This window comes from Xenopus laevis, chromosome 6L (assembly GCF_017654675.1).
Source record: "Xenopus laevis strain J_2021 chromosome 6L, Xenopus_laevis_v10.1, whole genome shotgun sequence".
Taxonomy (NCBI): Eukaryota; Metazoa; Chordata; class Amphibia; order Anura; family Pipidae; genus Xenopus; species Xenopus laevis.
Genome location: NC_054381.1, coordinates 24945419 through 24966643, shown reverse-complemented (window position 1 = coordinate 24966643; position 21225 = coordinate 24945419). Strand labels below are relative to the sequence as shown.

Genomic DNA, 21225 nt, shown 5'->3' with positions numbered 1-21225 from the left:
TTAAAGGAGAACTAAAGCTTAACTAATGAAGTAGCTAGAAATGTTGAACATTATGTTTTGGTCTTATGCACCAGCCCAAGACAACCACAGCCCTTTAGCAGTAAAGATCTGTGTCTCCAAAGATGACCCAGTAGCTCCCCATCTTCTTTTCTGCTGATCACTGTACATGCTCTGTGCTGCTGTCACTTACTAAGCTTAGGGACCCACTCACAATATACAGTACACAAAGAATAGATAAAGGGTATTAAACCCGAAACATGTGTTTACCACTGCCTGGAATAAAAAGTTGTTTGCAGTAATACTGCTGGAGTTCCTCTTCCTTCTCCTATACTTGGATCTTTTGCAGCAGTTGCAGCACAGAGCAACTATTAAGGAATTGGTCGCATATCGTTTGGAAGAGCTGTGCTGACCACCATTCCCCTCTTCTATTTAGAATAGAAATGTCACAATATAAGGCTGATTAGTAATTAATACAGATAATTACTACATGGCAGCACAGAAACCAGTGCAATTAGCATCAGAATTTAATAATCAGCCCTGTAGCATCAGCTTATATTACAGACCAACCTCATTTTCTGCTGGATAATTAGTGACGACCCCTAAGCTTAGCTTCTCAACAGCTGCTCAGAGCCCACTGAGCATGTGAGTGTCACAGACACTTTCCAAGATGGTGACCCCCTGGGACAAGTTTGAAGTCCTGGATCATTGCTGCTATTGAGATGTTGAACTTTTAAGCTGGTTTAAAAAGTTCAGTATATAAAATGTGGCATTTCTAGCCATAATCATTTTTAGGGCTTAGTTCTCCTTTAAGTACCATTTGTGGTGATATAATTTACAGGATCTTCATGGCGCTTGTGTATTATATAAATATAAATGTTAGAAAGCCTACATCTAGGAGGCAGTAAAGAACAATGCACTATTCAATTCCCAAAAGTATTCTTTATTCGGTTGGTTCCAGAGTGATGCTCTGCATAGTAAGGCGGGTTCATTTTAAACTGCATTTAATTATTTGCAATGTAGATAATCTTGTGCCTTTCAAGTCGATCAATGTCTTTCTCTAACTGTTTCATTTCAGCTTCAAGTCTTTCTTTGTGTGCCTTCTTTGGTGGCGTATCAATCACAACCGACAGTGCTTGATAATCGTGGTGCAGTTTGTCCCAGTTTTTCTTCAGTCCCTAAAATAAAATAAACATCATAAAAACTTTAAATACACATTGGATGAGTATGGAAACCACTGTAGAAGAATGTGACTGATCATGGGTTGATTTAAACTGCTGATGTTGCCACTTCAGACCTAGTTAATCTGCCCAGCAACAGACCTGCAGACTGATATATTTGCCAACAAATTTCCAGATATCAGAGGCCCAGCATGTGGGTGGCCACCTGGGGAGGCCCATGTACTAAAGACGGAATTTTAGTGGTATTAGAGCTCTTTAAAACCTCGATTAAACTCTATTTCTCTAAAATGCCATGAAAGTTATTAAAAGATCCAAATAAAAAAACCTACAAATGAAAATAGCTGTCGAAAAAAAATCATAAACCCCAAATTTTTTGTGAACGAATGAAAAATTCATACGACAATGAAAGTTTTGATCTCTGAAAACCTATAAAACCACGAAGGAAAAGCTGATCTTTGCAAGAAAGGAAAGGGAACTTCTTTTGACTTCTACATGACCTCGACAACCTTTACTTGCATTATTTATGTTTTCGATTTTATGGTTTTTACACTTTTATGAAAAACATTTATGAAAAAATAATGGGTTAAGTAACTATATGAAAAATGTGTTCATTTGTGCTAAAAAGTAAGATCCAGAGAAATTAACATTCGGCGAACTTTCATAAATAGGTCCCTTAGTGTCAAAAATTACACAATTTCTATTATACAAAATCTTTAATCGAATGCTCCTAATGAGCGCTATACTTCCCATGATGCTTAGTGTCCTACACATATAAGAATAATGAGCAAGCTGTGAGGCCCTCTCCTTAAGTGATTGTGTGTGACTTAACATGGCCACCTGAACCAGGAGCTCTTTCTTGGTGTGGGCACATAGTACTCATTACAGGAATTAAGTATAAAAAAAAACTGTATAAATAGACAGGCTGTGCAAAATCAAAAATGTTTCTAATATAGTTAGTTAGGCAAAAATGTAATGTATAAAGACTGGAGTGACTGGATGTGTAACATAATAGCCAGAACACTACTTCCTGCTTTTCAGCTCTCTTGGTTTCCACTGACTGGTTACCAGGCAATGCCAATCAGTGACTTAACGGGATGCCACATGGGTCATAACTGTTGCTTTTGAATCTGAGCTGAATGCTGAGGATCAATTACAAACTCACTGAACAGTTATGTCCCATGTGGCCCCCCTTCAGTCGCTGACTAACTCAGAGTTAGAGAGCTGAAAAGCAGGAAGTAGTGTTCTGGCTATTATGTTTGACATTCAGTCACTCCAGCCTTTATACATTACATTTATGGCTAACTAACTATATAAGAAACATTGTTTATTTTGCATAGCCTATTTATTTACCCAATTTTAATTTTCAGACTGAACTGTTCCTTTAAGAGCACTCCAGTGAGGGAAACAATTTTCCTTTCCACCAATAGGTGCCCTTTAAATGATTGGTCAGGACCTGTCCATGTTTTTAAGGGCAGGTCCCCATGATCCCTTTAATTATATCACAATGAAAGAAAAATCGTACTGAGAGTGGGCCCCTAAGGTTTGTTGGTGGGCCCCTGGTGTCCCAGTCCCACACTGCCTGCCAGCCCAGTCCAACCCTGTTCATATTTAGGGTTTGTGTTACATTTTATGTATAATATTATAATGTCTGAAGTATGGTTTTGTATGCTAACTGTGAATTAATCCTGTTTTTCTTTTTATTTTGTATTACAAGCAACCTGTATAAATTGACTTGGCCTTTACTCTTGTATTTTTTTTTTTTTACCAAAGCTCCTCTGAGACTTCTAATACCCTTATAAATTACATCAGGGGGTACATCATTGACTATATAATGCTATTTCACAGAGGAATAAATGTGCTCCCTTTCATTTGCCTGGAGATGTGTGTTCTGCAGAAGACAGCTTTAAATAGGTTAATAAATAAATAAAACATTTTACTGCCGCAATTACAGCAGTTACTGCTCCTCTGGATTCTGAGATCTGTTTTTGAATTTGCAATTAATGAGAATATATGAACAGAAGCAGGGCTGGGTGAACTACATAGCTTGCTGTTAATTAGGACCCCTATATGTAGGGTTGCCACCTTTTCTGTAAAAAATACCGGCCTTCCTATAGTCTTGCCGTTTTTCCTATTAATAACATTGCCATCCAGCATCATTTTAACCGGCCAGGCCTGTAAAATACCGGCCAAGTGGCAACCCTACCTGTATGTTAGTGATGTGAGGGCCGGCCTGATACCTGCTGGTTTACTGGCGGGTCAGTTGGGTTCGGGCCGACCTTTGCAGGATTGCAGACGGGTTTGGGTCGAGCGATTCCTCCTGCTCTCCCCGCTGCCACCTTCAACTGCCAGCTTCCGACTTATAGTGCAGGGCCACTCCTGCCATGAGGCAAGGTGAGAACCTTGCCTCAGGCGGCAGGGAGCGGCCAATTGCAAGGGGCAAAAAGCCGCCTCTTGTAACTTTAAGAGCCAAATTTCTATATTTTTAACCCGGAATTGCGCTCAATGCACTAGCGATGTGTGGCCCCCTTTTGACCCGCTCCAACGCTGATTTTTAAGCGTGGAGCGGGAGGGCAGCAGCCCCAGGATCAGCGCTGGGCGCGCGCCTGTTTGCCCCGTTTTGTGACGCCATCAGTGGGGCGGGTCTATAAAGGGAACCCAGAAATTAGGCTCGGGCAGGTGGAAAACCTGACCCGCGCATCACTACTGTATGTATATTGTGACTGCTCATGCTGGTTTCTGTTTCTCAAATTTCTTTCACACATTAAAATAGATATTAATATTATTATATTTATTCTTCTATTATTTTCTCATTTTACATTTAAAAATCCACTTGAACAATCAGATCATTTTGTTGGCAAAAATATTTTCAAGCCTGACTGATTAATATCTGGCCAATTTTTGGATTTTTGTTGGGCAAGTATTGAGTGGACCATACACAGGCCGATTAGTTACCTACTCCCTACTCTAGGGCCGGTACCTTTTATGAACCCATGTATGGCCAGCTTTATTTTCTATGGTCTGCCAATGATAGAACATGCATGGCATTGTGGGAAATGGAGGACTAGTGATACAAGAATCCAATGGTGAAAGTAGTCATTGCAAGCTGTGGAGAGAATAATAAGGGTAGATACAAACAGTTAGGGGGTTATTTATTAAAGGTTGAGTTTGTGAGGATTTTTCTACCTCGAATAAACTCACAATGCTTCATGAGGCAACTTTGGAAATGAAGTGTTCCCAGTGCCATCCCACCGCCGATTTACATTCTAGCCGGCGGGAGGCAGTTCAGGGAGATTAGTCGCCCCGAAGAAGAGGATATTTGTCGCCGGGTGACTAATCTCCCCAAATCTGACCGTGTGTCTCTGCCCTAGTTAACTCAAAGGTGAACAACCCCTTTAAAGTAATACAGCCCTTGGATCCAGTTTAAACCAGCACTAACCCCCCCCCCCCCCTGTTGCTTCTAGAAAAATCTCTGTGTTCTGTATTTACATTTCCCTGCAATTTACAGTCTTTGTTTGCCGCCCCACAATCTCTAATTTAACTTGATTTTCTTGATTTCCATGTTCCCACAGTTTACATGACATTTTCCCCGCTCCCCTGATAAACACTAGTTAGAGGTTTAACTGTATTCAGTATGATTTTCCCTTCTAGTGGTACAGAACATATCTGAAATAGTTTGGTGTAAATGTAAGCATTCATTACCTCAACTTTAATGTACATCGTTTTATGAGGGTTTTGTTCTTTTAATGTGGGAAACCAAATTTCAGCTGCTGTCACATATTTGTTGCATTCTCAAACTATCGTCTGGAGAACAAACTAATGTTATAAAATGATTGGTGATTTATCCACGAGAATATTTTCACTGTTTCATTCTGTCACTATAAAAATAATTACAAAACTACCATTAGTTTAGTATTCACTATGCTCATTCTGGGGCTGTAAACTAAAAAATTAAAAATTTGCCTTATATTTAAAACTTGTCACTACTGAATAATTGAACATTTTCGTTGAATATTTGTAACTGTAAGTGTGATTGGAAGCAGCATTTCTGTCCCTTGTCATTCTCTGTACTGCTGCTTCTCGCTATTGACACAATGAAGCAGAAGCCATCTGTTTAACAGACCTATGAAGAATTGTATAAGGCATTTTGTGGACTAAAGTCCTTGGGGTATTTTTATTGAGGAGTGAAACTACAGTTCAGCACATTTCACCAGAAGGGGAATTTCACCACTCTTTATACAGACAGGCAAAGATGTTGAACCAATGTGGAGATCCTTGAGTAAAATCACTATTCTCCCTATGTCTTTTAACATGCTTCACTTCTCTCTCTTTTATTTCTTTGCTCTTCTCTCCATAATTTTTCTGTAAGCCTCACCTTAGCCTTGCTTCAACTTCCCCATCACTGCCTAAAAAGCCCCCTTTGAAAAAAGATAAATTGTTTGGGGTGGGCTACTGTACCAGATTCATTGGTCCTGATGCTTTAAAGGACAACTAAACCCTAAAAGTGAATGTTACTGGGGCATCTTTGAAGACGCAGATCTTCCCTGCCAAATGGCTGTGGTTGCCTTGGGCTGGTACAGAAGCCCAAAGCTTAATGTATAACATTTCTACATACTTATTTAATTAGGCTTTAGTTCTCCTTTAAAAACTTTTAGCACTGCTCAGTAAGTCATGGAGGGCCAGATGTATCACTTGTTCAGAGCCTAAAGGTGACCATACACAATAAAATCTGCTCGTTTGCAAGTAGGCGATATTGCGTTTGGCAGAGCTATATAGGGTTAATCTGATAGTTCGGCCCTAGGGCCAAACGTTCAGATTATAATGTAGAAAATGGGCGCCGACAGGTTTTAGGACCGCAACAAATAGCCAATGCAGGCCTGATATTGATCGGAGAGACCCGTTGAAAGCCCCACACATGGCAGATAAGCTTCTGAATCGGTCTAAAAGACCTTTATCTGCCCATGTATGGCCACCTTTAGACAATGAATTGGGTTTCTGATGGTAGTCATTATTATAGTGAATGGACAAAATGTCAAGCTGAGAATCCTCTAAGTGGTCTAAAATAAGAGAGGAAAGATAAGGTGCTGGAAGGGAACTTAGGCCAACTGGCTGGGTAGACTATAGGACTGGGTAGACTAGAGGACCCAGTCTCATTGAGAATCAGTATGTCCCTGAAAAAAGATTACACATAATGCTATAATCATTCTGTTTAAGCCCAAGGAAGACATGCAGAATGTACCTCTAAGACGCTTTGCCTTTCTTCATCAGACAGCTGCTTCATGGCTCCCATTCTTAGTCTCTCTTTTACATAAGCATCATACTCTTCCTGGGCTCTTTTTACTTCTTCATTTCGCTTTACTATGTATTCAGGAGTTTCACCATAATCCTAAAATATAAAAAAAACACATTTATGAAATATCCTTAAGGACTCCTTTACACTAAGCAGTTGGGTGGGACAACTATTTGAAAGGGTCGGTAGCCTGGGAAAACCTCCCTTTATCCTTAAAGGAGAAATCAACCTGTGGGAAAAATCCCGTACCCCCACCCCATGTAGCCCTCCCTCCCTCTTCTTCCAGCAAAGTTCCACACATCCATCTTTCGGCTCCTCTGTAAGCTGACTGAGAGATCGGCAATTTCCGCGTAACTCTGCACATGCACAGTTGTCACAAACCGGCAAACTGCTCCAACTGCGCATTCACAGAAATACAGATCTCTCATTCAGCTTAGAGAGGAGCCGGAAGATGGACGTGTGGAACTTCGCTGGAAGAATCTGCGCCGAGGGTTAAGTATGGAGTATGGGGCATCTTTCCGGGGGGGGGGGTAGTTAGCCTGGAGGGAGGAGGGAGGGCTACCTGGGGTGGGGGGTAGGGGTTTTTCCCCCCCACAGGTTGATTTCTCCTTTAAAGGAGAAGGAAAGGTTAAAACTAAGTAAGCCTTATCAGAAAGGTCCATCTAAATATACCAGTAAACCCCCAAAGTAATGTTGCTCTGAGTCCCCTGTCAAAAGAAACACAGCATTTCTTTCCTTCTATTGTGTACTCATGGGCTTCTGTATCAGACTTCCTGTTTTCAGCTTAAACCTCATTGCCCTGGGCAAGAGCATGCTCAGTTTGCTCTCTCCCCCCACCCCTCCCTTCTCTACTGTAATCTGAGCCCAGAGCAGGGAGAGACTCATGCAGGAAGTGATGTCACACCACATTAATACTGCAGCTCCTATCCTAAACAAACAGAGAGCTTCTAGAGCTTTTTACTCAGGTATGGTAAAACATTCTACAGAATAAATTTAGCATTCTAGCTTGTACTATTGCAGCTAATCTATTGGCAATAAAATGCCTCCGTAGCTTTCCTTCTCCTTTAAAGGAGATGGAAAGGCTAAAACTAAGTAAGCTTTTTAGAAAGGTCAATATAAATACACCAGTGACTCCCTCAAAGTAATGCTGCTCTGAGTCCTCTGTCAAAAGAAACACAGGATTTCTTTCCTTCTATTGTGTACACATGGGCTTCTGTATCAGACTTCCTGTTTTCAGCTTAAACCTCCAGGGCTAGGGCTTGAGCATGCTCAGTTTTCTCCTCTCCCCCTTCCTGCTGTAATCTGAGCCCAGAGCTATGAGCGAGCAGGGAGAGACTCAGGCAGGAAGTGATGTCACACCAAGCTAATATGGCAGCTGCTACCCTAAACAAACAGAGACCGTGTCTAGAGCTGTATAAATGTATGCCTATATCTTGCAAGGTTCTTTGCAGTCCTAATAAGACATTTGAGACATCCACCCCTTTACTGGTGACAGAGTCAAAGATAAATGAGGTGCAACAACACACAAGTAGGGCAAGATAACTAGTGTGGGGCCACCATATCGAAGAAGCCCAGCGCTTCCAAACTATTGACAACAATCAGAAGGTGATTTAGGACATGATGATATGGAAGCAAGCAGGGTTATACTTATTGATGGAGCAGGTACTAGGTTCATTTGCACATACAAAACCTGTTGCTATCAGTACAGGGCCCCCTCTTTATTTCTTGAGTGGAAGGACAAAGGCATCTGATCCTAACCTAAGAAAGGTTCTTCAGTCCTTTTTCAAGTGAGAATCCTGCTTATATACACAGGCAAGGTGGTAGCTTCCCTTTAGCGGTCTCTTAGGGAAAAGTTGAGTGATAGACTTAGCTTTTTACTATTATAGTTTTTTTAGTACCACATTTGTATTTGAGCTGTAAAAGAGGACTGAGGAGGTTGAATTCCCCATTTTGGGATACACCTTCACTCATTGGGCAGGTGACGCCTACCCCTGCGCCAAGAGCTGGGCAGAAAAGAGGTGAATGTTGAATTCCATTGTTGATTTAATATATTGTAAAATCCATTCTGTTTAAGGGGTGGTTCACCTTTAAGTTAACTTTTAATATGTTATACAATGGCCAATTCTAAGCAATGTTTCGATTGGTCTTCATTAATTATTTCTTTATAGTTTTTGAATTCTTCTTCTGACTCTTTCCAGCTTTCAAATGGGGGGTCACTGACCCCATCTAAAAAAACAAATGCTCTGCAAGGCTACACATTTATAGTTATTGCTACTTTTTATTACTCATCTTTGTATTCAAGCCCTCTCCTATTCATAGTCTCTTATTCAAATCAATACATGGTTGCTGGGGTAATTTGGACCCTAGCAACCAGATTGCTGAAACTGCAAACTGGGGAGCTGCTGAATAAAAAGTAAAATAACGAGAAAACCACAAATAATAAAAAATTAAAACCAATTACATATTGTCTCAGAATATCACTCTCTACATCATACTAAACATTAATGTAAAGGTAAACAACCCCTTTAAATAAAAATCATGCTTTACAGCAGTGGAACCAGCAGTCATATAAAGGGCTAAACTTTATAGAAATATGTTATATATATTTGAATGATTTATTACCTTTTTTTTCAAGTATTTAGGAACAAGCCCAGAACTTTCAAGCACATGCTTATCTCCTTTCTTAGTATCAACAGATATTGGTTGTGGCTTCTTGGGAACAGCCATGACTGCTTCTGCTACATTGGTCTTGATGAAGTTCTTGTTTGAATGCACTCCCATGACTGGATGGTCTGTGTGGTGGGGAACTGGGGGGCGCCTTTTCTCTTCATCCAGACACCTTGGGATTTTCTCTGAGGGATCCATGGAAGCACTTTCTTGTTTTTCACATGAAAGAAAAATGTATAGTTAGTACTCGGTTACAATCATCTTTAAAACTTTCGTGTTCCTTTTATTCCATTTAGGTTTAGTGCTTGCTCACTGGTTTTGTACCCAAATTGGAATGCTAAAGGCTGTTTGAACCCCGCTAATTCAACCCATTAAATATCTTAAGGTGAATTTGCAAGTTTGGCACATAAGTTGTTTTGAGTAAGTGTTGGTCACTGTACACCCCCTGTGCCAGAAAAATGCTTTTCAATTGCTTGAATGGGAAATGTTCATGTTAGTGGGGCATAACTAGGATAGAACACGGAAGTCAGTATTCCTGAGCCATACCTGTATACAGCTTGCAGTTTCAATAATCTGGTTGCTAGGGTCCAAATTACCCTATCAACCACGCATTGATTTAAATAAGAAACTGCTATATGAAAAGGAGAGGGTCTGAATAGAAAGATGTGTAGCCTTACAGAGCATTTGTTATTAAGATGGGGTTAGTGACCCTCCATTTGAAAGCTGGAAAGAGTCAGAAGAAGAAGGTAAATATTTAAAAAAAACTCTAAAAAAATAAATAAATAACGAAGGCCAATTGAAAAGTTGCTTAGAATTATTATAGATGTATACAGTAGATACAGAAGGACTAAATCATAGTGATAAACACAGGGGTCTTGTTGAGTTCTTATAATGACTATCCACTTACTTTCAGCCAACATGAACTCTTTTGTATGTTTATGCAGGAAATCCCCAGGGATCGGTGGCTCTACCTTTGCTGGTCCCATGGTTTTGTGGGCAGCTTTGACTTTTTTATTTTCAACTTTGACGGATTCCCGGAATGTTGATACATATCTGTAACAAATATAGTAATTTCCAATTACAATACAATAAACAGTGCATATTTTTTAAACAATATAATTCTTCAATGATTCTTTTGTTCAGCACATTGCTGTTTAACAGAGCTGTCTTTAGAGGCACAAGCAGGGGTGAAATCTCAAGGTCCCTATCATTATGGCCCTGTACAGAACAGCTGTTTCATGCAAAAATGATCACAAAATGGTTAACATGTTTTTGCTCTTGGTCATTTTTTAACAGGGACAAGTATTTAAAGGGACATAGGGCTGATTTAAAGAGACATAGGGCTGATTTGCAAACATAGATGATAAACTGGACAAGTGCAGTTGTCAATAGCAGCTAATCAGCAAACTGTTTTGAACAATCTACTAATAGCTAAAAAATTAAAGGGGTGGTTCACCTTAAAGTTAACTTTTAGGATGTTATAGAATGGCCAATTCTAACCAACTTCTCAACTGGTCTTCATTATTTATTTTTTATAGTTTTTTAATTATTTGCCTTAATCTCCTGACTCTTTCCAGCTTTCAAATGGGGGTCACTGACCCCATCTAAAAAATAAATGCTCTATAAGGTTTGTTATTGCTACTTTTTATTACTCATCTTTCTATTCACGCCCTCTCCTATTCATATTCTGGTCTCTTATTCAAATCAATTCATGTTATTTCGATTTTTATTCAGCAGCTCTCCAGTTTGCAGTGCGGTGCATGGTTGCTAGGGTGATTTGGACCGTAGCAACCAGAATGTTGAAATTGCATACTGCAGAGCTGCTCTATAAAAAGCTCAATAACTCAAAAAACACAAATAATAAAAAATGAAAACCAATTGCTAACCAATCACTCTCTACATCATACTAAAAGTTAATTTAAAGGTGAACAACCCCTCTGCCTCTGACTGCTTCCTGAATCAGTGCTCCTTAAAGGGGTTGTTAACTTTTAGTATGATTGTAGAGAGTGATATGTTGAGACAATTTGCCATAGGTTGCTAGGGTTCAAACTACCCCAACAACCATGCACTGATTTGAATAAGAGACTGTAATATGATTAGAAGAGGACCTGAATAGAAAGATGAGAATAAAATGTAGCAATAATAATGCATTTGTAGCCTTAGACAGCTTTTTTTTTAGATGGGGGTCAGTGACCCCCATTTAAAAGCTGGAAAAAGTCAGAAGAAAATGGCAAATAATTCAAAAACGATAAAAAATAAATAATGAAGACCAATTGAAAAGTTGCTTCGAATTGGCCATTCTATGAATATACTATGACTATAACTTAAGGTGAACCACCCTTTAAGCCTGTGGTGTACTGGGTGTTACTTAACGACAACAGCCAGATTTCATCAGGAGTCACGGTTTAGAGATCGGCGAATTAATCTTTGAAGATGAATATGACAAATGAGAGTGGATTTGCACACAGAATAACAGGAGTGCATAGTCACAATGAAGGGCGATGGAGGGAGAGCACGCCGAGGTGACATCTTAGAAACAGATATAACCACAGTGCTGATGGAATGGCACAGACAAAAATCACAAATTCAGTTAAAGAGGTAGTACACAATTAAGTTAACTTTTTAGTATGTTATAGAATGGTTAATTCTAAGTAAAATAGCCTTCATTTTTTTTTATACTTTTCTGACTCGTTCCAACTTTCACTGACCCCATCTAAAAAACAAATGCTCTGTAAGGCTACATTTACTGTTATTGTATTACTCCTCTTTCTATTCAGGGCCTCTCCTATTCATATTCCAGTCTCTTTTTCAAATCAGTCCATAGTCGCTAGGGTAATTTGGACCCTAGCAATCAGGTTGCTGAAAATCGCTAACTGGAGAGCTGTTGAATAAAAGGCTAAATCAATAAAAAAAAACACAAATAATAAAAAATGAAAACCAATTGCAAATTGTCTCTGGATATCACTCTCTACATCAGTGATCCCCAACCAGTAGCTTGTGAGCAACATGTTGCTCTCCGACCCCTTGGATGTTGCTCCCAGTGTCCTCAAAGTAGGCGATTATTTTTATATTCCAGGCTTGGAAGTAAGTTTTAATTGCATAAAAACGAAGTGCCAAGTAGAGCCTCCTGTAGGCTGCCAGTCCATATAGGTGCTACTAATAGCCAATCACAGCCCTTATTTGGCACCCAAGGGACTTTTTTATGCTTGTGTTGCTCCCCATCTCTCTTTACATTTGAATGTGGCTCGTGGGTAAAAAAAGTTGGGGATCCCGGCTGTACATCATACTAAGGGTCAGGGCTCACAGGCAGATTCAGGGACATTAGTCGCCGGGTGACAAATCTCCTCTTCTTTGGGCCACTAATCTCCACGAACTTCCTCCCCGTCGGCTAAAATGTAAATCACCAGCGGGATGGCACTGGGAGCGATTCGCATTCCGAAGTTGCCCAAAGTTTCCTCGTCAACTTCGGAAAACGAATCACTCCGATTTAAATTTTAGCCGGCAGGAAGGCAGTTTGGGGAGATTAGTCGCCTTGAAGAAGAGAAGATTTGTTGGTGGCCGTCTAATCTCCCTGAATCTGCCTGTGTGCCCTGACTCTAAATGTTCATTTAACCGCTTTTTAAAAAAATCCATTCATTGAGTTGAATTCATTGTGACCCATAAAGGTGACCATAGACGCAAAGATCTGCTCGTTTGGCGACATCACCAAACGAGCGGATCTTTCCCCGATATGCCATTAACGAGCATGGCTATATCGGGGGTAATCTGATTGTTCGGACGTACGGCCGTACGATCCAATTACGATGTGCAATGGGCTTCCGGCGGAATCGGTCGGGTCAAAATCAAACGACCGATCTCCGCCGGACGAAGCTGTCGGCACTCTCCACGCACGATCCGAAAATCGCACGAAACCCTCGATTCGTACGATAGGATCTGTGCGTCTATGGCCAGCTTTAGTGTCTGAATATACCTGACGGCTTTAACCTGTCCCAAATCCCAACTATTCGCATAAAACTCATATAGATCTCAGTATGTGGCCACTTCCTACCTGGGCGGCTTGGAAACCTTCACCTCTTCCTGGGGGATAAGGTTATAAATACTCTCACTGGGATACATCTCCTTCATTGTATCAGTTTAGCCTCCTCTCAGACTTCTCACTGCTCAGCCTGGCTCCTTCTTTATGTTGTAGCCTGTAACGTTACCATGGAGACGGTTACTGCACAACCCTCTGTTTACATTCTGCCGAGGTCTCTGTGTATGTCAACAAACTTTATTTAAACAGAACACTGAGCATACGTCACTCGTACAAAGTGGTTTAGGCGGCTTCTACTAGCAGCAGGTTCAACTTGGTGAAGGATTCTGGGAGTTTTAGTTCTAGCAGACAACGCAAAGCAACGACTGGAAAAAAGAATGCCATGACGTTGTAATGTATTATAGTTCCTAGGCATAAACTGTGTAGGATACGAACTGATGGGTTTTGAAGCCCAGGTTTTTTTTTAACATCTATATTCTCGTTTTACAACACAAAGCAGTCGCTTTCCCTTTAAAGGCTTGCCGGCTCCGTGCAGTGCATGCTGGGAGCGGAGGGGGCGTGTGCTGATGGTGACACAGTGAATGCAGGTATGTGAGGAGAAGCGTTGTAGCAGCTGTACTTGAAGTAGTGACGTTGTCAGGCTGTGGGGCCCAGTCAGGGACGTGGTATATTAAATGCACATCAGAGCACCAGCAGCAGCAAATAAAACGGATTAATTGAATCCCTACATCCCTTCTTCTTATGTGGCCGGCTGGTTCCTGTATGAGACCCTGCCTTGTGTCTGGGTACTGTGTGTTACTTATGAGGTGAAAATGCCAGAACTCACACATTTATACTTATTATCACTATTTACTCACAGTTATACTATTCTGCCTTCAGCCGCTCTAAATATACTATTAGCTGTGGGCAGCAGCATCTTATTGATTGTTTAGGGTAAGGTCACAGCAGGAGATTCAGTCGCACGGCGACTAATCGACTCTCCTTTGGGGCGACTAATCTCCCTGAACTGCTTCCCCGGGTCTTTCACCTGCATCAATGAAAAAACGCCTACGCCAATGCACTCCCATCGCTTCGATTTCCGAAGCCGGCCGAAGTTTACCCTGGAGGAACATCAAAGCGCTGCGAGTGCATTGGCGCAGGCGTTTTTTCATTGAAGCAAGCGGAAGATACGGAGAGCAGTTCAGGGAGATTCGTCGCCCCAAAGAAGAGGCGATTAGTCACCGGGCGGCTTATTCTCCCCTGATCTCCAGGTGTGACCTTACCCTTAAGAACCAGCTGAAAGGCTTATCAATGGGGGGTAGAATTTTTCAGCCCTCTCCCACACTAACACCCCCGAGTGATAATCATTAACTTGAAACCTAGGGGCGCCTTTTCTTACTTGGAAAATATACCCGCTGTGTTACTATTCTACTGAACGGCCAAATTAATTTGCTGTCACTAGGGTTGCCACCATTTCTGGAAAAAAAAATGTGTCAGTATCAAGTAAATGCTGCACCTATGGTTGCCACCTTTTTTTTAAAAAAAAATTTTAATGCATTTTTGATGCAAAAATGGGCGGGCCACAGGGGGGGGGTCGTGCCGCAAAAGTGGTGGGGGCCACATCGCGTGAGGTCAAGAGGAAGAAGAAAAGGTAAGTTTCCACTGAGGGCAATGGCTTTTGTTAAGGGTATTACAAAATTACAGTTAATGTTTGCTGTAATCATAGAACCTCGAGGCCTAACCCCACCCATTGTCGACATGACTCGACCTACTAGGCTACCCCCCAATCACGACTCGATGAACTTGAAATGCCAGGCCAGACCTGTATTTATCAATATAATACTTGTGAAGTTTTTGGTATATTTATTATAACATCTTTTCTTTCTTTTTCAGGTGTAGTTTGGTAATTTGAGAGAAGCTGCGGAATATCTACTTTTAACAACTAAATCGAACTACAATCATGCCTGTATTAAGTGCCCGTTTCACAGGAATCATGCTTAACCAACTACTTTCAAAGTCCTCTGCACTCCGAAAACTGCCAAAATTATGGATGTCAACTCACACGTCTCTTGCTGGAGACAAAAACCTTGTTCTGATGGGACCACCAGGTTCTGGGAAAACATCAGTAGGCAGAATAATTGGGCAGAAACTGGGCTGTCCTGTTGTAGATGTCGACGATGATGTCCTTGAAAAAGACTGGAATATGAGCGTTTCAAAAAAACTGCAGGATGTGGGCGATGAACAATTTTTAGAAGAGGAAGGAAAAGCCCTTTTAAAGTTTTCAACGTCTGGAAGTGTTATTTCCCTTACTGGATCCAACCCTCTACATTGTAGAAGTATGGAACACATAAAGCAAAACGGGATAGTTGTTTATCTTGATGTTGACACTAAAGATATCATGGAGAGACTGGAAAGAATGAAAGTCGATCGCATTGTTGGCCAAAGGTCTGGAGCGTCAATTGGCGATATACTTCAGAAAAGGAAATGGTTTTATAAAAAATGGCACGATGTACGTGTACTTTGTCAGAATGGAGATAGTATAGAAAATATAGCTGACAAAGTTGTTCATGCAATAATGAGATACCAAAATGCTGAATCTGAGGCCTTTATTTCCACCAGAAACACAAGTCATCAGTTCGATGCCAGAAAAGGCCAAGCAAAATATTTCAGTGACGCAGTTATTGAGGGGTTAGCTCCAGATGGTGGACTCTATGTTCCTGAAAAGGGTCTGCCAAAACTCACAAGTGCAGAATGGAAAACATTAGTTGGATCCTCGTATGCTGAGAGAGCTCAGATAATATTGGAAAGATGCATTCATCCTGTTGATGTCCCTGCTTTCACACTGGGAGAGATTGTTGAAAAAGCTTACGGAGAAAATTTTGCATGTAATAAAATAGCTCCAGTAAGACATTTAGTCGGAAATCAGTTCATTCTTGAGCTCTTTCATGGTCCTACTGCATCATTTAAGGATTTGGCTTTGCAATTCATGCCTCACTTGTTTGCCTATTGTATTCCGAAAACATGTAACTATCTGGTGATGGTTGCCACCTCAGGAGACACCGGAAGTGCTGTCATGGAAGGTTTTGGGCGGCTTAGTGATATAGACAAGAAAAGGATCGGGGTATTTTGCTTGTATCCTGAAAACGGTATAAGCCAAGCTCAAAAACTGCAAATCATCTCCTGTCAAGGAGAAAATAGTTTGGGATTAGCAGTTGGATCTGATTTCGATTTCTGTCAAAATACAATTAAGCAGATATTTAGCAATCCCGATTATACCGGATTTCTCACTGCTGAATACGGAACCGTTCTAAGCACCGCTAATTCCATAAACTGGGCACGGCTTCTCCCTCAGGTTGTTTATCATGCCTCTGCCTATCTCGATCTGGTTAGCCAAGGAATCATATCTTTCGGAAGTCAAGTTGATGTGTGCATTCCAACTGGAAACTTTGGCAATATCCTATCTGCGCTTTATGCCAAACAAATGGGCGTTCCCATCAGAAAATTAATTTGTGCATCTAACCAAAATCATGTTTTGAGCGATTTTCTAAAAACAGGCCACTATGATCTCAGGGGGAAAAAACTTCTGCAGTCCTATTCTCCGGCCATTGACATTCTGAAATCTTCTAATGTCGAACGGTATTTGCACCTGCTAACAAACAATGATGGTGAGTTTGTGAAGCAGCTATTTGCCCAGTTGCAGAATGAAGGCCACTATCAGCTGCCGAATAATTTAGTTCGCCGCATCCAGGAGGATATTATCAGTGGCTGGTGTTCTGAGAAAGACTGCCTGGAAATGATCCGCTCAGTGTATGAAGCTACGGGATATATTCTGGACACACATACTGCGGTTGCAAAAGTAGTTGCAGACAGAGTGCAGGATAGAACATGCCCGGTCATTATATCGAGTACAGCTCATTATTCCAAGTTTGCACCTGCCATTTTACAGGCTTTAAGAATTGATTCAATTAAGCAGAGCCCTTTAAGCCAGCTTCACCTGTTAAATTCCTTCCACCCATTGCCTCCCTCGCACAAGGCACTCCTAGAAATGCTTAACAAAGCAGAGAGCAAAAAGACCCACATTTGCGCGCCCGATCCAAACATTGTAATGGAAAATGTGGAAAATTTTATTCAGGATTTATATTTAAAAATACATTAATGGTCAAAGATTTTTTATTTTTTTTTGTCAACTAATATAGAATGTCTTCCTGGAATCCAGAGAGTTATTAAAGGTTCGGTAAAACAATCGAGCAAAAACATAACATGGAAAGAATTCAGGAAAGCTATTATAACGCTTAATTGAATAAGGAAAAGGCCTCATCTTAAACAAGCTAAAAATAGTCTTACGTGTTAATGTGTTTTCCCCAAAGTGCATTGTTACATTAAGGAAAAAAATGTCACTTCGTACTTCATTAGTGCCTGAGAAATCCCACTGAACTGATGGAATTTCCTATAACTGCACGTTTCACAGACCGCTACAGTAATACATTACTGAAATACACACTTATCATTACGATAATCACTTTTTAAGTGGACTGGAAATAGAAGAAATGCATACCACTTGTATGAGATTTTGTCATTTTTCTGTTTATAGAGATATTGGCCTCTAATTATAGAGCAGTTGTCATCTGTTGCAGAAAATCTTTAATGTTATGTTTCCACTTGTTCTACTTATACTCCCTGCTGGTTAGCATAACGTTTGAGAAATTGATAAGATTCCTGTATGTCAGATATTAATTAGGGCCATATTTATGAACGTGTACAAATAGTACAGAAATACTTTTCTTTGCACCATGATCACCATATTCACTGAATCGATGCCAGCACAAAACTCCCCCGCTGTTATGGTGCACGTTCTGTAGTGGCCACCAATCAATGTAGAATATCCAACGAAGTGAAGAACAGCACCTTTTATAGTGAATTTAAAAGGCCTTTATTCAAATATGTCTCAGACCAGACACAGCAACTTTTCAAGCCGTTCCCCGGCTTTTTTTCAAACACACCTGGTCACTTAGAGTTCCTTTTAAACATATTAAAACAGCTCCATCTATTGAACATATAGCAACAAAGTAGCAATATTCAACAACATGTGAAACAAAACTTGATCCATTTGTATAGTGAATGTAGGTATAGTGTATAGGTAACAATTACCTGTAAAAACACAATAATAACAATAAATATAAAATCCAATTCAGTTTAAAAAATAGTATGTAAATATACTCTCTATTCAGGCCATTAGGGGCTAGAGTTTCCAGGCGGCGGATCCAAAAGGCTTCCTTTTTGAGGAGCCTCTTCACTCGTCACCTCGCCGTCATAACGGGGGGACATGGCCCACCACCTGGTATTTAAGTTGTTGCACCCCATGTCCTGTCTGTACAAAATCGCCCGCAACTGCCTGATAAGCCTTTTTAGTTTTTATTTAGTTTTCATCCGATAGTCGTATAAATGTAGTTCTTACCTGCGATTTCTCCTTCACTTCCTGTTTTTTCAGAACATCCGAAACGTTGCATGCGTTTCGTCGCATGGCGAGGTGTCGGCACCAGCCGCATTGTGGAGTTCCTCCCTATGGGGCAAATTCACTAACCTGCGGAGTTGCGCTAGCGCAGGTTTCTCCAGCGAAGTTTCGCCAGGGCGCCACTAATTCACTAAAATGCGAAGTTGCGCTCAGGGAGGCGAACGGTAGCAAAGTTGCGCTAGCGTTAATTCGTCAAGGAAAGCGAAGTTACACTAGCGATGCCTAATTTGCATACGGCGCCAAATTAAAGTACAATGCACATATATGTAGCAGCAAATACATTACACTACACAAGCCTGGGAAAGCTTCATAAAATAAAATTAGAGGTGTTATATTGCCCTACACATGTGCCCACTGTATAGTTTAGGTGCCATATGTTAGGAAACGTAGGGGGGAAGGAGGGTACCCCCAAAAAAATTTACGATCTTTTTCAGCCTATCACCCAGTAAAAAGGAAAAGACGCCAGCATTTTTTGGGACTTAGAAAAAATTTCAACTTTTTTTGAAGCAAGCCCTATCTACTCTATTGCACTTCGCCTGGTCTGAGGTGGCGAAGGCAAGTCTGGCGCAAGAGGTAACGTTCAGTAAAATGCGCAAGTTAGTGAATTAGCGTAGTTACGTCCCCTCATCATAGCGCAATTTCGCCCGGAGCAATGGTGCGAAGTAGCGCTAGAGTAGGTCTACTTCGCTAGCGAATTTCACCAGCGCCCATTAGTAAATTGGCGAAGTAACGAAATGACCTCACGCTGGCGAATTTGCGCTAGCGTTAGCCACTTCGCGCTTTAGTGAATTTGCCCCATGTGACCAGGTGTGTTAGCTTGAAAAAAAAAAAGCCGGGGAACGGCTTGAAACGTTGCTGTGTCTAGTCTGAGCCATATTTGAATAAAGGCCTTTTAAATTCACCATAAGGTGCTGTTCTTCACTTTGCCATGATCACCATATGAAATTTGGCGTCGTTCAGGTATATCTTGCAGAAAATGGCACATGTCTAGTAAATGGGGCAACAGTGAACTAGTAAAAACTGTGTTGGGTCATAGAACTCCGCGTTGATATCTAAAATACTTCTATCTTAGTAGTAACAGGCAAGGCTGCATTTAGGTCCCCTGATGATTGGTGCTGATATCCCGCTGTATTGTGTATGCAGTGATCGAAGAAGATTGTGGTGCTTACCATATAGGGCCGCTTACTAAATCTAGGCACGAGCCCTTGATTGCCTTTATGGTAATATGGACCTGGTTAGGGGTACAGGTATAGGATCTGCTAGCTTGAAGCTCCGAATTCCAGAATGGACGTCTCCCATAGACTACTTTATAATCAAATAATTCACATTTTCATTATGATTTCCTTTTTCACTAATAATAAAACAGTACCTTGTACTTGATCCCAACTAAGATTCTTATTGCATGCAAAATAATCCTATTGGGGTTAATTAATGTTTAAGTGATTTTTAGTAGACTTAAAATATGGAGATCCAAAAGATCCCTTATCCGGAAAACCCCAAGTCCTAAGCATTCTGGATAACAGGTCCCATACCTGTACATGGTTTTTTATAATACACAAAAAGTATTGAGACACGGATAATATCACTAAACTACGGCTATAAAAGATGATATGACAGAGCACCATTATAGCGAGGTCCCTTGAGTCCCATTTAGAAATAATGATTTCCTTACTGTCACATTCAGGATTCCAGCACTAAAATGAAGGTGTGTTGCCAGATTGGCTGAATACTTTAGTTTGTGGAGTCTCATGGCTTTAATTCCTAAAGATAAAACAAGTAGAAGCTTCCTTTAAAGGGATACTGATCCCAATATTATTGATGCATCCTTATTTTTTATGACAAATCTGGCCAATAATGCCCCAATATTCTTCTAATCTGCTCCTCAAACAAGCTCAATTTCCAGGGGATCTCAAAGATTTACCATCTCTAGGGTTAGCTAATTTACCATTTGTTATTCTTCGGGGGAACTCTAAACTACATGCCAACTATGCTGTTCAGTTTCATAAGCAATGAGGTTTACATTTCAAGGCAGTTATAAACAGATGCACTTACCATTAGCTATCTAGACTTTTAATTGCAATGTTCTTTGCTTAAGGAAGCACAGAAATTCCAAGGTGTAGTGTTATTTTTAGTATATTGACTGATATTGCAATGTTTACATGTGCTTTTCTTAGGACGTAAATTCTATGTACTATATTTTATCCAGTTACATAAAAATGCTTCCATGACATCTTTTTTTGGATATCAGGTGACATCTGGTGGCTTTATCCAGCAACTGCAGGTCATTCTTAAAGGGCATGTAAAGTCTAAAATAGAATAAGGCTAGAAATGCTGTATTTTGTATACTAAATATAAATATGAACTTACTGCACCACAAGCATCAAAACAAATAATTTATGCTTTCAAAGTTGGCTACAGGGGGTCACCATCTTGTAACTTTGTTAAACATCTTTGCAAGACTAAGACTGTGCACATGCTCAGTGTGGCCTGGGCTGCTTAAGGGCCGCCATCAGGGAGGACAATTGTCCTGGGCCCGGCAGAATTTAGGTTTAAAGGGGGGCCCAGCTGG

General features: G+C 40.7%; 2 protein-coding genes across 3 annotated transcripts; one reads left to right on the top strand and one right to left on the bottom strand.

Moving 5' to 3' along the window:
- Nucleotides 1-924: 924 nt before the first annotated feature.
- enkur.L (enkurin, TRPC channel interacting protein L homeolog) lies at nt 925-13281 on the bottom strand. Its single transcript, NM_001095267.1, has 5 exons — nt 13181-13281; nt 10040-10185; nt 9088-9341; nt 6415-6561; nt 925-1175 (listed from the first exon to the last, which is right to left on the bottom strand). The coding sequence occupies exons 1-5, from the start codon at nt 13255-13257 to the stop codon at nt 1002-1004; spliced, it is 798 nt and encodes a 265-aa protein (NP_001088736.1). The 5' UTR covers nt 13258-13281; the 3' UTR covers nt 925-1001.
- Nucleotides 13282-13457: 176 nt separating this feature from the next.
- Nucleotides 13458-17751, top strand: thnsl1.L (threonine synthase like 1 L homeolog). Of its 2 annotated transcripts, none has more exons than XM_018267247.2 (2): nt 13458-13752; nt 15038-17751. In XM_018267247.2, exon 2 carries the CDS (start codon nt 15105-15107, stop codon nt 17298-17300), a length of 2196 nt encoding a protein of 731 aa, XP_018122736.1. In that variant the 5' UTR covers nt 13458-13752; nt 15038-15104; the 3' UTR covers nt 17301-17751. The 2 variants fall into 2 exon arrangements, with proteins under 2 accessions (XP_018122736.1, XP_018122737.1); XM_018267248.2 differs by lacking the exon at nt 13458-13752 and adding an exon at nt 13788-13971.
- Nucleotides 17752-21225: the final 3474 nt, after the last annotated feature.